Raw genomic sequence first — 22,943 nt, 5'->3', positions numbered from 1 at the left:
ACCAGATACTGATTTACAGCACGTGAGGTCCAGGCCAGGAGAGACGCCAGACCCATATCTCTACTTTGGGACAGGCACTCGTTATTTAAAATGTCAGACTTGGAGCGCTTTGGGGGAAAGGGTGTCCCTGTCTTAACTCTTGAGGCGGTAGCTCAGGCCCTGGTAAAGAGAGAGACCCTCACTGGTTTTATTCTCCTAAAGGGTCCGAGGCTGGAAGAGGCATGGGCCGTCTGTACAGACTAGCCAGCCTCTCTGCATGGCTGGGCAACCTATACCAACAGGACATGCTGAACACCGTCATCTCTTCTGTGATGGTGCATTTTTTTGGTCATCTGGACTGTGCTAAGGGATGCCTTGATGGCCAGTAATCTCTTATGTCTGGATGTGTGTTGTGAGGGTGTTTCCAAAAGAGGTTCGCATTTGGATCCATAGGCTGAGCAAAGATCACCTTCACCAATGCGGTGGGCACCACCCAATCCATGGAAGGTCTGGCTAGAACAAGAAAGGCAGAGGAAGGGCAAATTCACCCTGATTGAGATGAGATATTCGGCTTCTCCTGTCCTGAGGCGTTGGAGTTCCTGGTTCTCGGGCTTTTGGTCTCAGACCAGGTCTCACACCATCAACCCCCCGATTCTCAGGTCTTTAGATTTGGACTGAATTACACCACTGCTCTCCTGGTTCTCTGTCTTGCAGATGGCAGATCATGAGAATTCGTGGCCTCCATAACTTTGTGAGCAAATCCCTGTAACTAATTAGTAACAGTTTTATTGGTTCTGGAGAATATATCACCGCTGGAGAACCCTGACTAATACATCCTCTCTGTGTCTCATCAGGGAAGCCAAACTTGGGCACAGGAAACCAGCTCTTGCAGCGAAGGCGGCTTTATTTTAGAAGTGTAATCATATTTACAATTGGATTTCAAGACTTCTAGTAAAACACCCTTAGATGTTCTTTTCTTTTTTCTTTTTTTTCACTGCATCTCAATAATTTCTAGGGCAGTGGTTCTCAAACCTTTTGAATCAGGATACCTTTATACACTTAAAAGTTATTGAGGGCCCCAAAGAACTTTCATATAGGTGGGTTATGTCGGATATGTCCTATATTCTATATTACAACTGTGGGCTTTTAAAAATATTTACTTACTAATTCATATGTAAATAAAAAAATAATAATAAACACAATACAAGTTAATACACTTATGAAAAACAGTTATTTTTTTGAAAGAAAAATAGCCTTATTTTACATTTCTGCAAATCTCTATAATGCTTGGGTTACTAGGAGACAGATATTCTCATGTCTGCTTCTGCATTCAATTTGTTGTGATATGTTGCTTTGGTTAAAGGCTTACATGAAAAAAAAAATTAAGCCACACATAGATATGTTGTTGAAGGGAGAGAGGGATATTTTAAAACCTTTTCAAGTAATTGTGGATACTCTTTGTTGACACTACCCCACAATTTGATGAGTGGGAGTTTCTTAAAAGTTTCTGACAAGTGGAATCTGAAATTATATCTATGAACTTTTAATACTCTTACATTAAAATCCATTAGTTGGCCTTGTACTTTGAATGGATCCTTTCCTACAGCATGGTTTTTGTAACATCAAGCTCTGGTCATTTGGGGGGAAAAAACGGCTCCTCAGTTATGCAGCTCTTCAAAAATGTTGATAAAGTATCAGAAAATCACATTCATTAACATCAACATGAATCTCATCAGAAAAGTCTTAGGAAGCTGTTAAGCTCATAGTGATAGATATCTAAAATTCTAGTTTTCATTTGTAACTGCAGACATTAATATTGCCAAAAATACCATGAATTGTTTCTCTTGAAGTTACAGACTCACTGCATGCATTTTTTTTTTTTTTTTTGAGAAATACCCAAGTGCTAGGAACCACCGTTTATCTGTCAGTCAATCTTGCAAGTAAAGATAATATTCCCTGAAAAAAGCAGCTATCTGAAAGGATCTCAGAAGAGATTTTCCCTGAGACAACTAATGGACTTCAGTACACAGCAGGAATACTTTATATGTTCCTACCATTTTGTTACAAATAAAATTTCAAAGTCTTGTACTCAAGGGTCAAGATTTAATAAAGTTAATAATTTTTACTGTTCCATCAAGGACAACCCCCCCACTCCCATCCTTACCAGAGGATATGTTTTATTGATTTTTTTTTTTTTTTAGAGAGAGATAAACATTGATGTGAGAGAGAAACATGGATTGGTTGCCTCCCAGTCACACTATGACCAGGGATCAAACCCACAACCTAGGTATGTGCTCTGATGGGGAATTGAACCTACCACCTTTTGACCTTTTGGTGTACAGGACAACACTCCAGCCAACTGAACCACCCGGCCAGGGCAAAGATACTTTTAAGTAAGCCTTCCTTCTGCTCCTCCTCCTCCTCCTCCTTCTTCCTCTCTCTCTCTCTCTCTCTCTCTCTCTCTCTCTCTCTCTCTCTCAATGAATGGTGTAAAGAAGAGAGTGACTATTAATATATATTTTTTGCCCCTGCCTTGATTAGAACTAAGGTACAGCATTTTATTCCCATTGCTTTTGTATCACCAGTGTCAATGTCAACACAGATAAAAGGGCAAATGACATCTTAATGCTATTATGCAAATACCTTTGACCTCAAGGACCTTCCCAGACCACATACCATTCTAGAAGAAGTGTCTACCTCACTCTAGCAATACTTGGGCTAGGATGGAATTCACTCGTGTGAGAATGAGCATTTATGAAACATTTTAGAAATTTTGAGAAAATCTATTTTAATCTCACATTTGAGAGGGGATGAAGATGGGGGTGAAGAGCACTATAATTATTAAGATAAAATTTGCTTTTAAAAGCTTGGGTGTGGGGTGAATCAAATAGAATATTCCACTGTGATGACTACAATCAACAATCATCTAAGTTAATGGCTCATGGATACATGCACCCAGAAGGCACACATTTCCCAAATTATTTATTCATTCAGTTTTGAAATCCATTGTAGCAACTGCCAGCTATTTATCTCCCTAATATTTTAGGTTAGTCGAACATTAAAATTAGTTTGTGTTCCCCGAACATATAGCAATTGAGGGTGGAGGCATCGGTGCCCTTGAAGCTTGCTTTGTAGCGGAGAGACACCAAGCTGAGATTTAAACAGAAATTGTCCTGTCCTTATTTCCATTTGCTATTGTTGCGTACCATTTCAAATGATTTTTTTGGAAAGAGGTAGAGGTATGAATAAATTCAATTTAATAATGCTTTTGGCTGTTGTTAGAACACCTATATAATTAAAAGTTGACAGCGTTTGCCTGCCTGCCTTTAAAAGGTCGCAGGAAATGTACTCTACTTTGAGGAAAGGCCTAAAGTGTGTTTTCAATTACAGTGTAGCAAGCTTTGTAAAGAGTCACAGCAATTCAGGAAAAGGTGGTAGTGTGTCTATGTGAGGTAATAGTCCTCCATCTCCCAGCCAAAGGTTCCGAGGGAGAAGGGTGGAGTGTTGCGAGCATTCGGTTTACTGGGTGTTAGGTTTCAAGATCCTACACACTCAGGGCAGCCAGTCTCCTTGGAATGGATGGGCTTGGATTCATCATTCATGTGTTAATTTCAAGTCCAACCCTAGTGACAATAGTCAAAGTCATGGAAAACTGAGTTTGATCTGAGTTGAAACATAGTCACCATTTTCAAGTTGAAACATGGGAACACCTAACTACCGGTTTACTGAAGCCATCATTCAAAGAAGGGTTGTTTTAAGGATGATGCTCCATTTTCAACTTGACTGTTTTTCTGCATTGGTTTTAGATTGAACTCAAGCAGGTGTTTCCATACCTGCTTCGGATGGCATTACTTGTCTTTGGGAAACTTGATCATTCAAGGGAGTTGTCAGGGAGGGTGTCATCCTGAGATTTTTATTATTAATAAAAAAAAAAACCTTTTGGGAGATACAACACTTTTAAGCTTCTCTAATAAAAGTGTGCAATATAAAGCCTTGCTGTTATTTTTTGAAGGGGCACAATAGGGCTTTCACCCCCGTGGCTGTCTTTAACGCCATTTGAGTTGTGAGAATTAAGTCAGAACTTCAAAGAGACATTAGCTCTCCATGTAAGCATATGTGTCGTTTTAATGTTTTGTACATTCCCCGTACCTTCTTTGATTAAAAAAAAAAGTCTATTTTAAAATTGGTAAAAAAATAATTAACATAATGAGATGATGAGTCAGAGTTTTTAAAAAGCTAAAAAGGGAAGAAGTACTTAAACAATGCACCTTTCTATTTTTTTGTAGCTACATCTGACTCATGACATATAATGTATTCTGCTTAAGTTCAAAGTTTCCTCTTACAAAGAGTTTTATGAAACAACTCTTCTTCAGACCATTTTTGCTTCAATTATAGTAGCAGGTTTTGGAGTTTAAATAATTAACAACCTCTGAGTGAACTTTTATCCAAACGACTCCAAGTCACAAAGAGAACAGTCCTCTTTCACCAAGTGCCTTTTGTGCTAGAGTGAGACCCATCCTATTCTATTTTTCCCCTTCATGTCTCTCTTTGAAGGAAGATGTGTGATTTGTAAAGTAATGAAAATATGTATCAGTTAATGAAAACGGCTATGTGGGGCTCCTCATGCAAACTGGAATTGCTTCAGTGTAAGCTTCCTATACCTGGATTACAACAGGGAAAAAGGTAAATTTCAGAAGTCAAAATTGCTGTGTGCACTGTAGGAGTATCATGTGTAACAGTTAAGCCAACCATCAGGGGTGACCTAATCTTAACCCCCCCTCCCCCCCAACCACCCTTTGTCAAGAAGCTGCAATTGTCATTTAGGCAGCAATTTTTTTTTTCTTTCAGTTTTAACTCCACTGGGCACTCCACAACGGGGCACTCATTCCATCAACCGACTTATTGATTTCACCATATGCTATCTTTTTTTAAAACATTATTTTTATTACACTGTATTTTTTTGTTTGTTTGTTTTTTAAGAGTATATGGGAGACTGTCACCTCCAGATGTTTAAGGTGATGGGGCAAGAGACCCATTCTTTTTAAGGCACAACACCCTGATGCATTTTGTGCAGAAGAACGTGTAGTTTAATAAACAAAAGAAAGTTGAGAGGCACATCTATTTCCTTAAAAAAAAAAAAAATCAGTAAGGATAGTAATGCAGCAGCAATCATTTCAAGAGTGAGGGGAAAAAACTTTCCCCCCCCACCCCCACCATCACCCCCCCTGGATCTGGCGGCTAGCGGGATACATTCGAAGAACTCCATCCCACCCCCGCGCGCGCGTCCCCCCACGCTCTCCACGCACACAGAGCGGCGGCAGCAAATCCCGGGCTGAGTCCGCCCTGGGAGCCTTAGGGCACCTTCCTCTTTGCAGCGTGTGTGTGTGTGTGTGTGTGTGTGTGTGTGTGTGTGTGTGTGTGTCTAGCTCTCTCGCTCTTTCCCTCCGTCTGTGCCTCCGTGTGTGTGTGAGTGTGTGTGTGTGACAGAGAAAGAGAGAGAGAGAGCGCGCGCGAGAGGAGAGCGAGGGAGAGAGAGAGAGAGAGAGGAGAGCGAGCTGTGAGCTGTGCTGCCGCCGCCGCTGCCCTTTGATCCCGACATTAGTGTTAGGGGCTCGGAGACACGGCGCGGCCATAGACACCGCCGCACCGGCGCTCGCCTATTCATCCCTCCCATCACACGCGCCGGCTCGGGACACACTCACACTCACACCTACCGGGTCCGTTTCCATTGAAGACTATTAACGCTCGGGGGACAAGCCAGGTGCACGGCCAAAAAAAAAAAAAAAAAAAAAAAAATTAATTTAAAAAAAAAAAAAGGAAAGGAAAAGGAAAGAAAAAAAGAGAGAAGAAAACCCCTCTTCTGGCTCCAGGAAACAAGCTTCAACCCATTGTACACACCGGAGAGAAGGGGGTTCCCCCCTGGCCCGCCCGCCCGCCCGCGCCCCCCCAGCCACCTCCCCGCTCCTGCCAGTGTGTCTGCCTCTCGGCCCCCACGGGGGTTTCTGTGATCTCCCATTACCCGAGGAGGAGAATGTGAGAAAAGGGGGAAAATGCCCAGGAGGAAGCAGGAGCAGCCCAAGCGCCTTCCCTCACGTAAGTCATCCCTTCCCCGCCGCCTCCCGGGCCGTCCCCCGGCCTCGCTCCCCTCGGCCTGCGCCGCGGCCCCCGGCCTTAGTTTAGGGTTACAGAGGTGAAGCCGACAAAGACACGGCCCGGGTGACTCCTCGCCGAGGTCTGTGCCGAGGCAGCCATGTTGGTGATGATCAGCCCCGTGCCCTTTCCATTCTCTCTCTCTCTCCTCTCTTTCTTTCTTTCTCTCGGCCCCCCTCTTTTTTTTTTTTTCTTCCCTTGCGATCGAGCGTTTCCCCCCTTCCCTCCCCTCCCCCTCCCCACTCCGGGTTGCTGGGGGAGGGGGCCGGCGGCGGCGGCTGAGGAGGGGGCAGTGTGGATGCCGGGTTTTGTGTGTGTGTTTTAATCAATCGGGGGGTGGACGGGAGGTGGGAGAGGTTGGAATCTTTAAAAAAAAAAAAATCCCCGGTGGATCGCGGAGGGTGCGGGGTCGGGGTGCGCGGAGGGCCGTGACATGGCGTTTGGGGGTGGCCGGGGCGAGGGCGCGCGGCGGGTGCGGGATCCGGGGAGGGAGGTCCGGCTCCGGCTAAAGGTTGAGCCGGGCGGGTCGGCCCCGGAGCCGGCGGCGGCGGTTGGGGCAGGAGCCGGAGGAGGCGGAGGTGGAGGCGGCGGCGGCGGAGGGGGGTCGGGGGCGGGCGAGGCGGGAGCGGCCGGGGAGGGAGTGGGGGCCCCCGCGCACACACACACAGTCCACGCGCGCCGCGGAGCGGCCGGTCCCACGGCGCCGGGGCGCGGGGCGGGGGTCCGGGCGCGGGGCGGGGGGCGAGGCCGGGCCGCGGCGGGCGGATGTGGGGTGCGGGAGCCGCGCCGAGGCGGAGGCAGGAGGCAGGGCGGCTCGCGGCGCGCGAGGTCCCTGCAGAGCAGGGCGGCGGGGAGGGGAGGGAGGAGCAGGGCTCCTGGCCGCAATAAAATGCGGGGTCAGTCGGAGCAGACGGAGCCGGGCGCTCGGAGCCCCCCCTCCCCTTTCCCCGCGAGCTGTGCAGAGTCCAGGACTAAAGTGCATCGCAGCCCTCCCTCCCTCCCCGGCTGCAGCCACACACACGGCAACCGGAGCCTCGCGCCCGCCCGCCGGCGCGCCCGGGCCCCTTCCCCTCCTCCACCCGCGCCCCGGCCCCTCTCCGCCCTTTCTTTGCGAGACTCCTCTAACTTTTCCCCCACTCCCTCCTCGCCAGCCCCCACCCCACCCCCGGCCTCTCTCTCTCCTCTCCCCGCTCCGAGTGTGCGGAGATGCTGCTAAAGCTAAAAGTGAAGGAGAAAGAAGCGACTAAAAATATCCCCCGGGGCCGCCCGGCTCCTTGAATGCAGGGGGGCGGGGGGCCGGGCGCAGCGCGGGGCGGGGTGACGGGGAGGAGGGGACGCCGGAGGCGCCGGAGGGAGGGGTCGGGGAGACGGAGGGTCAATTTCTCTTCTCTCTCCCCCCCCACCCTGCACCCCTCTGCCGGCGGTTTGGCGCTGCCCGGAGCCCGATCCTGCAAAACCCGGGCCGGGGGCGGGAGCGGAGCCGGAGCGCCCGCCCGCCCGGGTGTCAGGCCGACGTGGTCGGTCACCTGAAGTTCACGGCGGGTGGGGGAAGGGTTAAGGTTATGGTGTCTCTGGCTCGGGTGGTGTGTGTGTGTGTGTGTGTGTGCGCGCGCGTTTCCGCTGCAGACAGGCAGCGCGATCGATCTCCCCCTCGCGAAACAGCCGCGGCGGTGCTGGCCCGGGGGGAGCCGGGGGGCGCGTGTGGCTCGGCCCCGGGTCACCGGGGGCCGCGGCCCAAGTGGCGCGCAAGGGCACTCGCGGGCAGCCCTCTCCGCAAACATTCCTCTTTTCTTCCCCCTTCCCGGTACGCTGGCGGCGGCGCCCAGAACCTGGGTTGTGCTTTTTTCCACCACCCCCCCTTCCTTAAAAAAAAAAAAAATGCCCCTGTGCAAGCCCTTCCTTCGCCTGCCCGCTAGAGGTTCCGAGGATACGATCACATATGTAATATAGATGCACATAAAGCCGCTCGCCGTGTGTAGGGGAATTCTGAGCGAGGCAGAGGGAAGGCAGGCGGTGCGGCCGGGGAGGGCGAGCCGGGAGGCTCCGCGCTGCGATTCACAGAAAAGTCGCAGCAGTTGGCGGCGGAGTGTGTGCGCGCACATGGCCGGCCGGCCCGGGTCCCAGCGCTTTTTTTTGGGTGGGGGAAGGGGGGGAGGTGGGGGGAGAGGAGGAGTGCGGAGGGAAGGAGAGGAGGCAGGACTCCCCGCAGGGTCGGGAGGGGGGATGCAGAGGGTGGGGGGAGGCTTGCCCTGCTCGGACAAAATGGGCTTCAGTGCTCTCTGCGAACTTGCCCTTAGATGGCAACTTTGGGAGTCGATGAGTTTGTGTGCGGAAGGCCAGGGCGGTGAGGTTATTTGGTCATTTTCCTTTCTTCTCTGTCTCCTCCTGCTTAAGAAGAAGAAGAAGAAGAAAAAAAAAATGTTGGCGCGGTCAGAGGCAGGGTAGGCGAGGAGAAGGGATTTATCTGTTCAGGCTGTGACGGAGGAGATGGACCGCCTCCTCTCTGTGGTGTGCGCGGCGCGGTCGGGCAGCTGCAGCCTGCCCTGCTGGTGACCTTGACCCTGACCTCCTGCAACTACCCTTTCAGTCTGAGAGGAAATCCAGGCTCCATTTTAGCTCGTGTGCTTGGACCTCGTCTGCAGCGCGGGTGCCTGGTGATTAAGTTATATTTTAAGAGTGGGCTCTCCCACCCTGTTCTCTAATTGAATACTGTTATGCACGAAAAAAAATAAAATAAAAGAATAAAAATTAGCTCCCTCTTCTAGTCACATAAAGCCACTTTTACTGAAGTAAGAAGCAATTAGCCTCGGAGATACTGTAAATGTCCCTCCCGTTTGTAAAGGGAAGCCTGATTTGAGAAGCTTTTTTTTCACTTACCTTTGCATTGAATGGATTTTTGTGGGTGTGTGCTGCTTGTTTAAAGCATGCTTTTACACATGCTTTATAAGCAATTTGCATTGGGGCTAAGACACGTTTCTGGGCAAATGGTGTATTTTGCAATTCAGTAACCGAAGGCTTGCTAAGTGCCCATGAGTCTTTGAAGAAACTTGCAGTTTGTGGAGAGGTAACAAATATTGACTTTGGTAAATAGTGTTCTTTGTTATTTAATGTAGAAAATAATTGTAGTCCTAAAATCCTGGTTCTAAGTCTAAATTCTTTACTGTTTGCTTATTGTGGAAGAAGGATTTTTCTTCCCCCAGAGAACTGTTTTGTTTCAAAGTTAAAAATTAGTTAGTCTGGGGATCAAAGATGTCATCCCAAGGTTTTAAGGAGTTTTCTAAGGGCAGATTTAAAATTTGACCCTAGAAGGACTGATGTGTGTGTCATTTGGATGGTGGGGGAGGGTTGGAGGGAGAATTAGGCAGGGAAAATTGCTTTTGAAACCCAAGAGCCCTTCTGAGGTAATACAAAAGTGGTGAACAGCCACTGTTGATATAAGGTTTTAAGAATCTAGAGAACCTATAAACACACATTTAAGAAGTTAGAATACAAAAAAAAAAAAAAAAAAAAAAAAGGAAAGAAAGAAAGAAACAAAGTTGTGAAATCGAAATCTCTAGAAAATTTGGAATACTTTCCACTTTATCCCAGGACCTCTGCCTTGTCCCTGCACCTCCCATACGTAATTGTTGCCAATAGACTCTTTCTCTGTGTTGAATCTATTTTCCTGTTACTAAATCTATGCCAGCCAGGTGCAGTGTGGCTGTACAAAGGCCACTGTCCTACTCCACAGCACAGACACCAGGGAACCTGGAAGTTCCACCCTCGAGTAGATTAGTCCTGGAAGTCCAGACTAGCACTTGGTATTATCTGATACCAAGTCTGGGGTGAGCCTCGGCCCCTGGCACCGAGTCCCAGCAATTCCCCAGGCTGGGCTTCGGCCTGCTAAGGTTTCCTAGCTCCTTCTGTTCCACTGAACACCCAGGGGACTGTTCAGAACTGAATTAGCTTTGAGGATGGGCGAGCCTTTAACCTGACACTACTAACCTAAGCGTTAGGTTTCTGATTTAAAATTCTACACAGTCATTTCCTCCTGGGCCTCCGAGAGAGAGAGAGAGAGAGAGAGAGAGAGAGAGAGAGAGAGAGAGAGAGAGAAAGAGAGAGAGAGAGAGAAGTTATATGAGCCTCTTACATATGCAGAGAAACAAAAAGTCCTGTCCTATAGAGTTGAATGGTGATCCTACTGGCTACAAATAAAAAAAGAAGTTATACACTAGCTTTTGGAGGTGAGCCCCAACAAAGGTTGTTAAACCTAAATTATTTTGGAGAAGTGGCTTTAAAAAGCCTTTATTTCTTGGCCTAGAGTGGTCATTATCATTTTGGGATTTAACTGTGACTCTGCTGCTGCTGTTGATGGCTCTTTTATAAAAGTTCTTTCCATTCACAGGGCCCAGTGCTATGTCCAAAAACTATCCTAGAGGTCCTTGGAGCTATACCATGTGCTTATCTTTCGCAGAATCCCGAAATGCATAGCTTGACCATGTCAGCCTAAGAAAGAGGACCAGAGGGAAGCTGATACTGTCTGTGACTTTTGGCCGGGCTGGGGCTCAGTGCATTAATTACATGGGGGACCACAAACTGAGGGAAAGGGTAAGGAAGGGCCTTCTCCTGTGTGGGTTGCGTCTGTAAACCCTTTTTCCGTTGATGCCATCTGCCCCTTCAAGTTTTCCTCATTGGCTTCAACTTACCAGAAATGTGTATGAGTTCACATCCCACTGTTTGCCAGTGGAAATCAGCCTGATGCTGTGCTCAAGGGGACGCACAAGGAAAAGTTAATAACACGGTTGTTTTGTTAGTCTAGTATTTTCATTGTTTACTCTGTTGTGGTTCAAGACCAGAACAGGTTATTGTGCTCTTCTTTAACAAAACTTCTAAAATTCTCCATTGCTTTCTAGTAAAATTGGGAAGCAAAATGACAGGCGAGCAACCGGATCCCTTGTTTTTTTATAGTTTTAGGAGTCTTTGTATGTCTGATGGAAGAGAAAGGTAGAAAACCTAACTCTTTTTTCTACTTGTATTAATTTTTTTCAGTGTTGAGGCCATGCCTTATAACTATGACAGGAACCACAGGGAAAATTGTCAAATCTGAAGCAGTAAAGTATTTCACTGCCCCTGTCAGCCAGAGCTAATGATTCTGAGGTGCCTCCTAGCAGGCCGAGTTGATACTGGGCAATAATGGCTATTTGTTCTCCTAAAAAGAAATCCATATATTCCTAATACAGTAAGTAGGGTCCACTGAGCTTTCCTGTTAAAATAAGAAAGATAGCTCAAAATCACATTCCTTCTAATGCTTCAAAATAGTTTCTAATAAAAAAAATTGATTTTTAATTTATCTACGTGCTGCCATCTCGCCCTGGGGATGACACGGCTGCTGTGCGTTGACAAGCCTCCCGCACAAAGTGTTAATAAATCATGCTGGCGAAATAGGAACCGGACAGCTTTCGGCCAGGGTTAGAGCTCGCTGTGCATTTGGAGTTTTAGAGCCTTTGAATGGCCTCTATTAGGAGAGTTCCAAGAGAGGTGTGGAAAATCGCTGTCTTTCGAGGCTTATAAAACTAGATGGACAAAGGCCGCGGAAATACCCAAGGGATGGTGTTGTGTTGGAGTAACCAGGCAGGCTTCTCCTGGGGTCAAAAGTTGGTTTAAAATACAAGGAGTCCTATTAATGTCAAAAGGTTCTCATAGGAAAGATTGGATTCAAAATGTATGGTGCCCGGCTGGGTTGCTAAACTAGTTTATTTGCTAATCCCTGTAGTTTGGGTTCAGATCCTGTCCGAATGAGTTTAGTTTCACCAGAGAGAGAAAAAAACGCATCTGGTATCACTGACTCTGGTCATTTATATGCAAAGTGGTGTCTTTGGACTCAAAAGACGCCCAGGTGTGAAGGCGATGGCGGTGGAGCCCACATGGCCGCCTGGTACAAAGCTCCCTTGGTTTCCGTGGCCGGTCCGTAATGCATCCGTGAAAGCTAGAGAAAGGGCAGCATCTTCCTGAGGGTAAGTTAGTTCAGCGCATCACAGCTTTTCTTGCTGGAGTTGCCTCATCCTGCCTCTGTGTCCTTTTTAAAAATCACTGCTGGTGCATTAGGAGAGAAGGACAGAAACACAGACACCAAGCTGGAGCTGATCTCTCCATTCTGAGCGATGCATTAGTCATTCTCTATAATTTCATCAGACTGATCCCAGAACAAGATAATGAGAGTGTGACCTACAAAATAGGACTTTGGGGGGCGGGGGGGCGTTAGAGGCTTTCTAGCGTGTAAGGTTTTATTATACAAGACCGTGGGCTTTGTGGTGAAAGTTTTCTCTTATCAGAAATAAATCCAGATCAGGCCTAGTTATGGTAAGGACATGTGGCTGGTCCTCCTTCCCCCCTGCCCCCGTCAGATTTCATTACTATTCCGGCTTAATTAAGGTGCTCTAGAGTCACATTTTAGAGATATAGATGTAAATGAAGGTACTGGGTCCTGTTTTGATGCGTTCTTTTCTGTTTCTTCCTTTGCTAGGTGTAACTCAGTAACTCAAAGAACCAAGTGTACAAATACTTTATGGTCCGTCATAGCTGAAATTTCTTTTGTCATATTTCATAAGAAACTAATGTACAAAGCACAGACTTTAGAAATTGCTAAGATTTGGTGGGCTGAAGTTTCTAGCTGCCTTCCCCTCTGAGTAGGAGCAAGTTTTGCATTTCTATCCTCTGTCTGTAAATGGCATTTTTATGACATGCGAGAATAGTGCGTGACTAGGAGCCGAAGCAAGGGCCTCTCAGATGGCTCTTCTCATTCCTCAGGGACCTACCTACCTTGGGACAGAATTGCTGTAGCTGCAAGGTGGTTTCATGAATTGAAATCGGACTTTAGCTGCATGGGTGCAGACTGCTGTGTATTTGCTCAAAGTCAGCTTCACTGCGCACACACACAGACACACACAGAGGCTGCACTGTAGCTAATTTTATAAAGTGTGCAGTGATACACGCCCACGGCGTGAGATCAGCATGTGGCCTGCAGCAACTCTGCTTTTCACAGGCTGACCCAGGGTTCCGTCAAATGCAGCAGATTCTGTGTGCCTAAAAAGGATATTGTTTCCAGCCGGCCATTCCCTTCTTGTGAAAAAACACCCTCCACCACTCAAGTTCTGTTTCTAGAGTTCTGAAATGACTAAGGCGTAGGTACTCTTTGCTTCTGTGTCTTAAGAAAGTCCCCATTCAGCCCAGTGCTCTGTACCAGCCAGGAAGAAATGCATGGGCCTTCTCCAAGGCTTGGGCCTGAAAAAGCTGACCCTAAAATGTTACCCATCTCTCTTTCCGGCAATTTCTACAGGGTTCAGAAAAAGTGGTTAGAACCCCTTAGAAGTGTGCGGTGAAGGAAAAAAGGCAAGGAGTGAGAGAGAGATGGGGTCTCAGGGTGAACTGTTTTGCGTGCTCTGGAGAAGCTGGCCTTCTGGAGGGACCAGAGAGGGCCGGGGGAATGACTGTTACGTGATCAGCTGCACTCTGCTTCCCTGGGCTTTCAAAACAAGCTACTGTACTTGTGTAGGGGATAGATTTTTCTAACATTATAGAGTGCTAGGGTCCTCGGTTGTCTGGTGGTGGATTTTAGAAAGCTTTTGTTTTGGAGTGGGAAAGAGAAAGTATAGTGTGACTTCACCCTCTTTTCACTGTGCCTACTGTATATGGTCCCACTTAGGAAAACCAGAGACTCACATGCTTTTTAAATGCATGGTGTGGTGGCCCAGTGGACAGACTCTGGAGCTGGGCTGTTCAGACCCCAGCTCTGCCACTAACTAACGGTGTGACTTTGGGCAAATTGCTTAACTCCCCTGTCCTCTATTTTCCCCATCTTTCAATAGTGGCAATAGTTCCCATATCATGGGGTTATTGCAAGGATTGATCGAACACTTATATAAATATCAATATTATGTACACATACAAACATGCCTAATTGGTGCCTGCTGCACCGCAGGAGCTCAGGAAGAAGGAGCTCTTATTAAGTTTATGAAATAGGTTTCCATTGGCTTAGATTGTGGTTAAACTACAGTCATTTCTCACCCAGACCTTTTCGGTGACTTCTGGGTTTTTTATTTATTTTTTTCATTTTTCATATATCTAATTGGGGTGATGAGGAATAATATGGCATGGTACACTTCTTTTATAAGGCTGTTATAATAGGGCTTGACTAATACTTGTTTCACAGGCCAGCAGTGTTACATTAGACTTTTACTATCAGAACGTGTTCCTGTGTGTATGATTTGACCTGAATTGCACCTAAATTGTATAGTAATCATGCGAATTATGACTGGGTTGTCTTGTAAAGTGAGGGTAGGAAATCCATGTTCACAGTCGTACGGTGAGCTTCAGATGAGAGACTAGGTGTTTAATAAATGTTTATTTAGTTATTTATTCAACAGTCAGTCCACTGATTAAAATTACCGGAAGTGGGGAGTTGGGTAGGGAGGGGATTTATATTGGTTTTTCCATGCGTTGTATAGATAGCAATTGAAATTTTGCATGAAGGAAAAAAGGCATGGTGTGCTGTCGAAAACCTACCCAAGAGAACACATTAAATGAAGGATTGAGATGTTTGTGTTTGTGTGTGTGTGTTGTGTGTGTGAGATAGATCATATCAGCGGTCACTAGCTAGTGGCTTGTGGATGTATGTTGAAAGCATTTGGAAATGGGCAGTTTCACATAAAAATAGAAATTTTAGCTTCTTCTGAAAACTTGGAAGAGCCAGCAGCAGCGGGCCCACCTCCCCACATGGCAGCAATCTGCTGTAGTCGGTGGCGGCTGTCTCCCTTCCCCGGGCATGTGTTCGTCAGTCTGCCACAGTTCCTACCCCTCTGCCGCCTCTCCCATCTGCACGTACACCTGCCCGTCTCCCTTGTGTATCTTACCTTCTGGCCTCTGCAGGCACTTGGATTAGAAACTGTCTTACATTCCCCAATATTCTGTATTTTAATTCATCACCAAGGCTAAGGCATTGTAAACCACATTCTGTGGCTCTACCAAGAAGCAGTGAGGATATGGGATTAAGGTCCTGGTACCAGATGCATGAGTTACATCCTGGCTGCACCACCTTTTAGCCATGACCTTGGCAAGCTACTGCAATTCGCTGCCTGTTTCTCACCTGTAAAATGGGGAAGCATTGTAGGTTGTATCGCTACTAAGTGAGTTCATACATATAGATATTTATATTATACTCGTGTCTGGCACAAAATGTGTGTGCAATAAATGCCGGCCACATGGATACACACAAGGTGTGAATTCATTTCAACTAAGGCTCTCACTAGGTTTGCTTTAATGGCACTGTGTGATTAATCACAGACCATTGTCGCTTCCTATCAGTTTCTGATCATATCAGCCAAACCTAATGGTTCCCAATGCTGACTGCACATTAGAATCAACTGGGAGATTTAAAAAAAAAAAAAATGCAAACACCCCCAGAGATTTAAATTTAAGTAGCCCAAAGTGGAGCCTGGGTATGGGCATTCCTTTAAAGCTCCCTGGGTGATCCTAATGGATACTCAGGGTCGAGGACTCCTGAACACACGTCTGAGGACTCCCAGATTACCCACACTGGGCTAATGCCATTTCAGCCAAAAATAAAGATGTAAGGTTGAGCCTGGGCTGCTTATTAACCTAAAAATTGCCCATGGACCTGAATAATTGACTCCTGATTGGAAACCAGAGCCTTAGGGAAGGCCTAGCACTAGTCATGAGACACAGCCTCCAGTCTGGTCTGTCCCCCTCTCCCACCACAAACATTAGAGTTTCTCACTAGCTTTGTGACTGTGGGCAAGTCACTTCCCCTCTCTGTGCTGATGTAGGGCCATGTTGTAATATGGATAATAGTACATTAACCACATTCTGTATTTACATTGTGCTTCGTTGTTCACAAAGCATTTTCACTAATATTATTTGTCTACAAGACAGACAGCGAAGGGCCCCCTCTAACCAATTGGACAGAAGTAAAAATTAAGCCCATGGCACCAGGGTCAGTGCTGTCAAGGACTGGAGGGACCATCTCTTGAGGCCCATTGCATCTCTGAGGTCTGTGAAATCTTCATGGGGCCCCACAAGCTGAGGGACAGGCCTTCCCCTGCTGCACCTCCCCTTTGAGACCCTCCACTGTCCAGGAGGAACCTTGGGTGCTGATGGAACACACTGCTCTGATTCGGGAAAACTTGTGACAGCAATGGCATTTCTTCCTCAGCAGCTGATTTTGACTTCAGACTAAGCAGAGGGCGATAGGATAGAGTCACATGCAATGGCACTGTCCGGGGTCTGAATTATGTGCTCCGTATGGAGACTACTGCCTGTGTAATGGCCTAGAATTATTGTATGAGTTGTTTTCCGATCTGTGCTTGTTTGGCCCTATTTGTTAATTAACCCAACAGCCCTCTAGACTGTGAAACACAGCTGCATTTGGGAGGAGCGAAGTGTGAGACACCTTCTGCTTTAGGAGATATTCCTGAGCCATGCATTCTGATTTCTCCCTTCGAGGGGAAAGAAGACCTCAAATAATAACTGACTGGGTTTGAATCTGACCTTAAGAAAGAGGGAAATCAAATTATAGTGAGCTTCTTTCTGACATTTATAGGAAGAAAGAAATTTCATAATCTAGATAGTTACAAGTGCTGTATACCAGTGTCTACTTGAATATTTGTTGATAGGTGGGGAAATATATACAAATGAAAATAAATAAGTACAAGTATTTAAAATACGAGTTAGTGTACTCCATAAAGCTGAAACCATACAAATCACAGGTAATAATTTGATTTACTAGTTTATTTTAAAAATCTATGTTGGCTTTTTAATGAAAAAAAAAAAAAAAAGCAGTACTTGCTTGTATAAATAATGAAGGCTATGTAGGAATGTTTAAAGTAAAATGGGAAATATCCCAGAGATAACCACTATGCATCATCAAGCAACATTTAAAATTCATCTTTTATTTGAAGAATGCATGTATTTTAGCAGAGTTGGATGAGTTAAGTACTAAATTCAAAACAAAGTCTTGTAAACTGATTAGATCACATGTGTAATATTGAGTCCCAGATTGGGTGTCCTGATTTAAAGGGGGAAATTGATGAAGTACTCATCAGAAGGGAGGCAACTAGGATGTGTGAGCTCTTGAAATCATCATATGAGGAATCAATTATTGAGGCAATTGGGAGTGTTAAATTTGAAGATAAGCATTAGAGTGGAGAAAAACCATGCATAGCAACTACACTTAAATATATGAAGTTCTACCAAGTGTAGAAGGGGAGAAACTTACTCTGAATTGTTCATTCTAAATTCTCAGCTTGTATCCAATAACTGATACTTGGCTGATTCATTGATTCATTCATTGATTCTTTCATGCAGCAGTAACTGAGTGCTTCTGTGCCAGGGCCTAGGGGTCTGTAGAGCTGAAGTGAGCATACGAGTCCTTGTTCTCAAGGAGCTCAGAGACAAGTGGGTGGAAAAAGAGATGGAAACAAACAATTAAACTTCAGCTTCAAAAGCATCTTCATAGGTTTATAAATGCTGAACAGAAAACAGAGATTAGGACCAGTACAGTAGACATTATAGAGAAGATAACTTTGATTTCGTAAGTCAAGGCCTGTCTAATAAGTGAAACTGGTCCCAAATGAAACAGAAGATCTTGTGTTCACTAAGAAGCTGGCTCAACCACCTGCCAAGGGTGATTTTCTAAGGACTTCGAGTAATGACTGGTGGGCTGGGGAGGAGAAATGTTGAATTCTAAAGTTGTTTAATATTATGAAACAGAATTCAGTAAAGCAAATGTTGCTTTTCTTGGGTTTTAGTATAAAATGGGAAATCTTTTCCTTCAGCAGGAGAAAACTTACCTTAATAAAATGAATTGAAAGCCTTTTGAGAATAAGGGTGTATGTCAACCCTCATGGTGTCATCGTTAGAGCATTGAGGATTTGATTGGCTGAGCGTTGTAGCTTTACTTGATGCTCATTCATTATGAAAAAGTTTTGAGGGCATAATCTCTGCTGACTGTTCTTTCAGATGTTGACACAAAACAATCACAGAGGATAAGTACAAATCAATATGCCAACAAGTATGAAACAATATAGTAGGAATCAGCTGTGTAAATACTCGAGGCAACTCGAATTAACAGTGATGGGTAATAAGGTTCTTGGAGAGGAGTGATACTTAAAGCACCCCCGAGGAAATTATGGATTTAGATCCCTAGAAGAGAGGGAGAAGATTCCAAACAGAAGAAATGGCTTTAGACAGAAGAGGTTGAAATAGGTCAAAAGTATGCAGGAGACACTAAGAGAGAAACTTTATGAAACCAGAGGAGTTATACTGGTGATATAAGGATAGAAGGTAGGAAAAATATAGTAGGAGCTGGCTCTGGTGATAAGAGATTATGATGGCTAAATTTAGTGGTTTGGCTACAACACAAAATTATCTGTGCAATGTGGTAGTTTCTTTCCTTGTGATAAAAATATGAAATAGAGGATGAAGGGAGAAATGGATATTTTTTAAGTAGGGAGGGTTGTTGAAAAACCAAACCAGATGGATGGCAGTGGATACAATCTCCCTCGGTGTCCGAGGAAGAGAACTGCCCGAGTGATGGACTTATCAGAGGCCAGTGCTGCAGACCCTCTGCCAGAGCTTGTATTACCCCTCTTTAGCCCTTCCTCACCGCTTTGGGTTCCTTTGGCAAGGAAAGCTCCCTTACAGGGTTGTAAAGTAGGTGTTATTCACAAACAATAATGTAGCTGACATTCATACATATATAATGAAACATAATGGTTAAAGTAACATCTGTGAACGCATCGCCCCATCTAAAAATTCCAACACAATCGAACTTCTCCTGTACTCTTCTGCTTCCTGTTCTCATTTTCTTAAATGTTCTGTTTATTGTTTCCATTGCCTTTTCTCAATAGCTTTGTTATATTTAGTTGGGCTTGTCTTTGAAATTTATAAAAGTGGTAGCATACAGCACTTATAAAATTGGTAGCATACAGTATGCACTCCGCACCTTGGTTTTTCATTTGACTTATTTTTGTGAGATTTGTCCATGTTGACGCATGTGGCTGTGGTGCATTCACTTCCACTGCTCTCTAGTATTGCACTGTACAAATCTACCACATTGGATGTGTGGTTTGTTTCCCTTTTTTTTTTTTTTTTTTGCTGTGAGGAACAGTGTTGCTATGAACATGTACAGACATATCACTTTGGCCTGAGGGTAAATTTCTCTGACACTAATTCTCAAACATTTTGATCTTAGGGCCTTCTAAAAGTTAGTGAGGACTGCAAAGAGCTTTTTTGTATATGCATTGTCCCTGTATATAACAAATCAGAGGTTATAACTAAGAAATTAAATACTTTTATTATTAAAATAATTATTATAAATCATTTAATGTTAACTACAAATAGCATATTTTTTATTTAAAAATTTCATTTTTCAAAAAAATATTTAGTGAGAAGAGTGGCATTATTTTATATTTTTGCAATTTTCTTGGATGTCTGGCTTAATAGAAGACAACTAGATTCTCATCTCTGCCACTGCATTCAGTTAATTGTGACTTGTTTTGGATGGGGTGTATGAAGAAAATCTGGCTTCACATAGCTATGTAATACTTTTTTTCAGATAATTATGGCTATTCTTTGATCCTTTGCCACTGTGCCAAGACTCAAAAAAAGAGGTAGCTGTATGCACTTAGTTGTAATATAAAATATGAAACAATTTCAGTGAACTTTTTGTATTTCATTACATTAAAATCTATTGGTCTATCTTGACTTCGAATGAATCATCATACATTGGTCATTTGAAATATAGTGGTTCATTGAGTTATGTAGACCTACCAAATGTTGACATATTTCATTACATAATAGTAAAAAAATTTACTAACATCAACACTGATCTTACTTGAAAAGTCTGTATGGAGAAGCTGTCAAGTTCACAGTGCAGGATATGGGTTTTCCAAAATTTAATTCATGCTAGAAAGTTTGAATTTTGTCATTGGCTACAAATACTGTCAATTTTTCCTTCAAGTTTCAGCCTTGCTTTATTCATATCCAAGAAATAGTCTGCCAAATACCCAAATTTGAATGACCATAGTTTGTCAGTTACTCTTTCAATTAAAAGTGATATCTCATGAAAAAAGTGGCAAGGTCAGCTCCCAATTCAACTCTCATTACCACCAGGCTTCAGTAATGGCAGAAGTGCTATAAGCATACATTTCATTACAGCATACAATATGGAAAGGATGCTCACTCAAGAGTCAGTCTTTAATAAAATTAGTAATTTTTACTGCTGCTTTCTCAAAGACATTGGCAAGTCAAACTGGTCAGGTTATTTTGTTTTCTGTGTGTGTGTTTACTGTGAGTATGTGGTGGTGAAGAACACAATGATTACTAGTGTGATTTGGTGCAACCCCCTTAATTTGAGCTAAGGTGCCAGCATTTTACCCACCATTGCTTTGGCATCATCAGTGTAAATGCCAACAGAGTGAAAAGGACAAGTAACATCTTGATGTTAATGTTTTGATCTTGTGGCTTCCTGTGGTCCATAGGGGTCCACAGACCACACTTTGAGAAACAGCTAACCTGTCTACATAGGGATGGAAATGTCAAGTCCCTGTGTTTGTATTTCTTCAGTTTTACTTGATAATATTACAATACACCACATCGTGACTGTTTTCACTGAAGAACGGAAAAGGAGGAGAAAACTTTGAAGACAGGAACCCCTTAGCCTCACCAGGGTTTTCTGCTTCTGTGAGGTTTCTTTGAAGAAATCCTTTTCTGTCTGTAAATTAGGATGAAAAAAATGCATTTTACTCTATATCTTTTTTTAAAATACAAGTCATGTTTCAAAATAAACTCATCAGTTAAATTACTTTTCTTCTCCATAAATGTGTGTGACACTGTTGGTCTATAAAGATGCGCCATGTTTATCCTATGACCTCCCAGTACCCTGGTTAGAGGAGACCTCCAGTGGGCACCACGTGTCCAGCAGGATTTATCTTGGAGGGTGCATAGTTGCATATATGAGATGGTTACAGTCTCCAGGCCTGGCAAGCCAAGAGTATCGCTGGTCCTCTTTGTTCCCTTGCTGGGTTGCTTGCTATTCTCACCAGCCATTAACCCCCTCACTCAAGACAGAAACCTGGGCACAATCCTAGATGCCGTCCTCTTCCTTTCCTCCCACATCAAATTGATCACCAAGTCTGTGTGATTCTACTTCCAGAATATCTCTAGAATTCACTGTGCCCACTCCTTAACACCGCTTTAGTTTTTGCTGTTATTTTCTCCCATAAAAATTGAGATTTCCGCCCCCCCTCAGTCTCACTTCTCCCTTTCTCTTACCACTGAGCCTCCGTGATCCAGTCTTCATAGTAGTCTTTCTAAAACACTCATGTAATCCAGATAATACTTATTTAGGATCCTTTAGGCATGTCTTTAAAGGATCAGGTTTGCTATTCTTAGTAAAATGTAGACAGCTAATTCATCATCTGAGCCCCCTTCCTTCCACCCTTCTGTGCATTATGCATTTCATTCATATTGAATTATCTGTTTTGCAAACCACCAGGCCTATATTCTTTCCTCTATTTCTGGGATGCCTTTAACCCATCTGATTCCCCTGATAACCTTCTGCTTATCTTTCCACACTCAGTTCTCTTCCCCTCCTCACCTATCATTGTACCACTTACTAGTAGCCACCCCCTCCTCTGGTTCCCATAGGTTACTCATAACACCTCCCATACTGCATTAAAAATGATTCATTCCTCTGTGTCTTCATTGACTGTGAACTTCTTATGGGTGTGGACTATTTCTTACCTTTTTTTTTTTTTTTTTTTTTTTAATATCCTTGCACAAAACAGTACCTGGTGTATAAGAGATGGCCAATAAATATTGTTAAATAAATGGAAGGAGAAATTAAGAACGGATCACAGAATCAAAGAGATAGGAGGTGTTCCATAAACATTGTTGATTAAATGGATAAATGAAATGAAGAATAGGTCACAGAATCAAAGACTTAGGAGGTAGTCCCTAAACACTGTTAAATGAATGAATGAATGAATGAATGAATGGTTGAAGTTAAAAATGGGTCGCAGAATTAGAAGGTTTTAGGGGTAGAAAAGACTTTGGAGAACATCTGCTGTCTACCTCTGTCAGAAATGAGAACACAGTTTGCCTAACTTGTACAACTGGGCTGGATAGGGATGATGAATGGTGCCACAGACATTCACTTGGATATGGCCTGGGGATGACTGGAGAAAGTCATGTGCTCCTGGCGGAAACTTGCCGAGAAGAGCAGAGGCCATGGCCTCCACCACAGGGGGATACCACAGTCTCAGTGCGAGAGAACGTCTGTGGTTGGAAGTCTGTGGCACATTCCAGACTGCAGAGCTTCCCCTTAGCTATTGGCTGCTGGTCTCTCTCTGTCCTCAAACTGTGCCAAGACTGTAAGATTTTCCTGATGACTGGGCATATTCCACATCTGGATTCCATGGTCATAACAGCTAGAAGTTTCCTGTCCTCTTTGGTTGAGGTGATTATGATAGAGAGCTGGGTTGCAATAGCAGCAATTTTGAGGTAAGCCCTACTACTTAAAGTATTCTTTCATCTGAGATTTCTAGGTGCCTGGGAGGGAGGGAAAGGGGAAACTATTTACTAAGTGCTAACTCTGTGTGAGGTGCTTTGCATACATAATTCTGATTTCGTCTTCACAATTACCCTGTGAACTTGCAGGTATCAGCATCCTATTCTATAAAGAAGAGAAAGGCTTTGAGATGTCAGGTGGGTCTATGAGGTGGCAGAGTAGGGTTTGAGTGGGAGTGTCTGGTGCTGAA

At 44.4% G+C, this 22,943-nt stretch overlaps 1 protein-coding gene across 6 annotated transcripts in view; it reads left to right on the top strand.

Annotated features, from left to right (window-relative positions):
• The first annotated feature begins 5,271 nt into the window (after positions 1-5,271).
• Positions 5,272-22,943, top strand: part of ZNF827 (zinc finger protein 827) — a 162,361-nt gene continuing 144,689 nt past the window's right edge. For all 6 annotated transcript variants that reach the window (XM_084884282.1, XM_084884283.1, XM_084884284.1 and 3 more), the window contains exon 1: positions 5,272-6,072. In XM_084884282.1, the coding sequence (XP_084740408.1) occupies positions 6,030-6,072 (43 nt within the window). In that variant the 5' untranslated portion in view covers positions 5,272-6,029. The remainder of the gene's footprint in view (positions 6,073-22,943) is intronic.

This window comes from Pipistrellus hanaki, assembly GCF_964339955.1.
Source record: "Pipistrellus hanaki genome assembly, chromosome: 5".
Lineage (NCBI taxonomy): Eukaryota > Metazoa > Chordata > Mammalia > Chiroptera > Vespertilionidae > Pipistrellus > Pipistrellus hanaki.
Note: the sequence above shows the minus strand (reverse complement) of the source record. Positions and strands in the feature narration are given on the sequence as shown.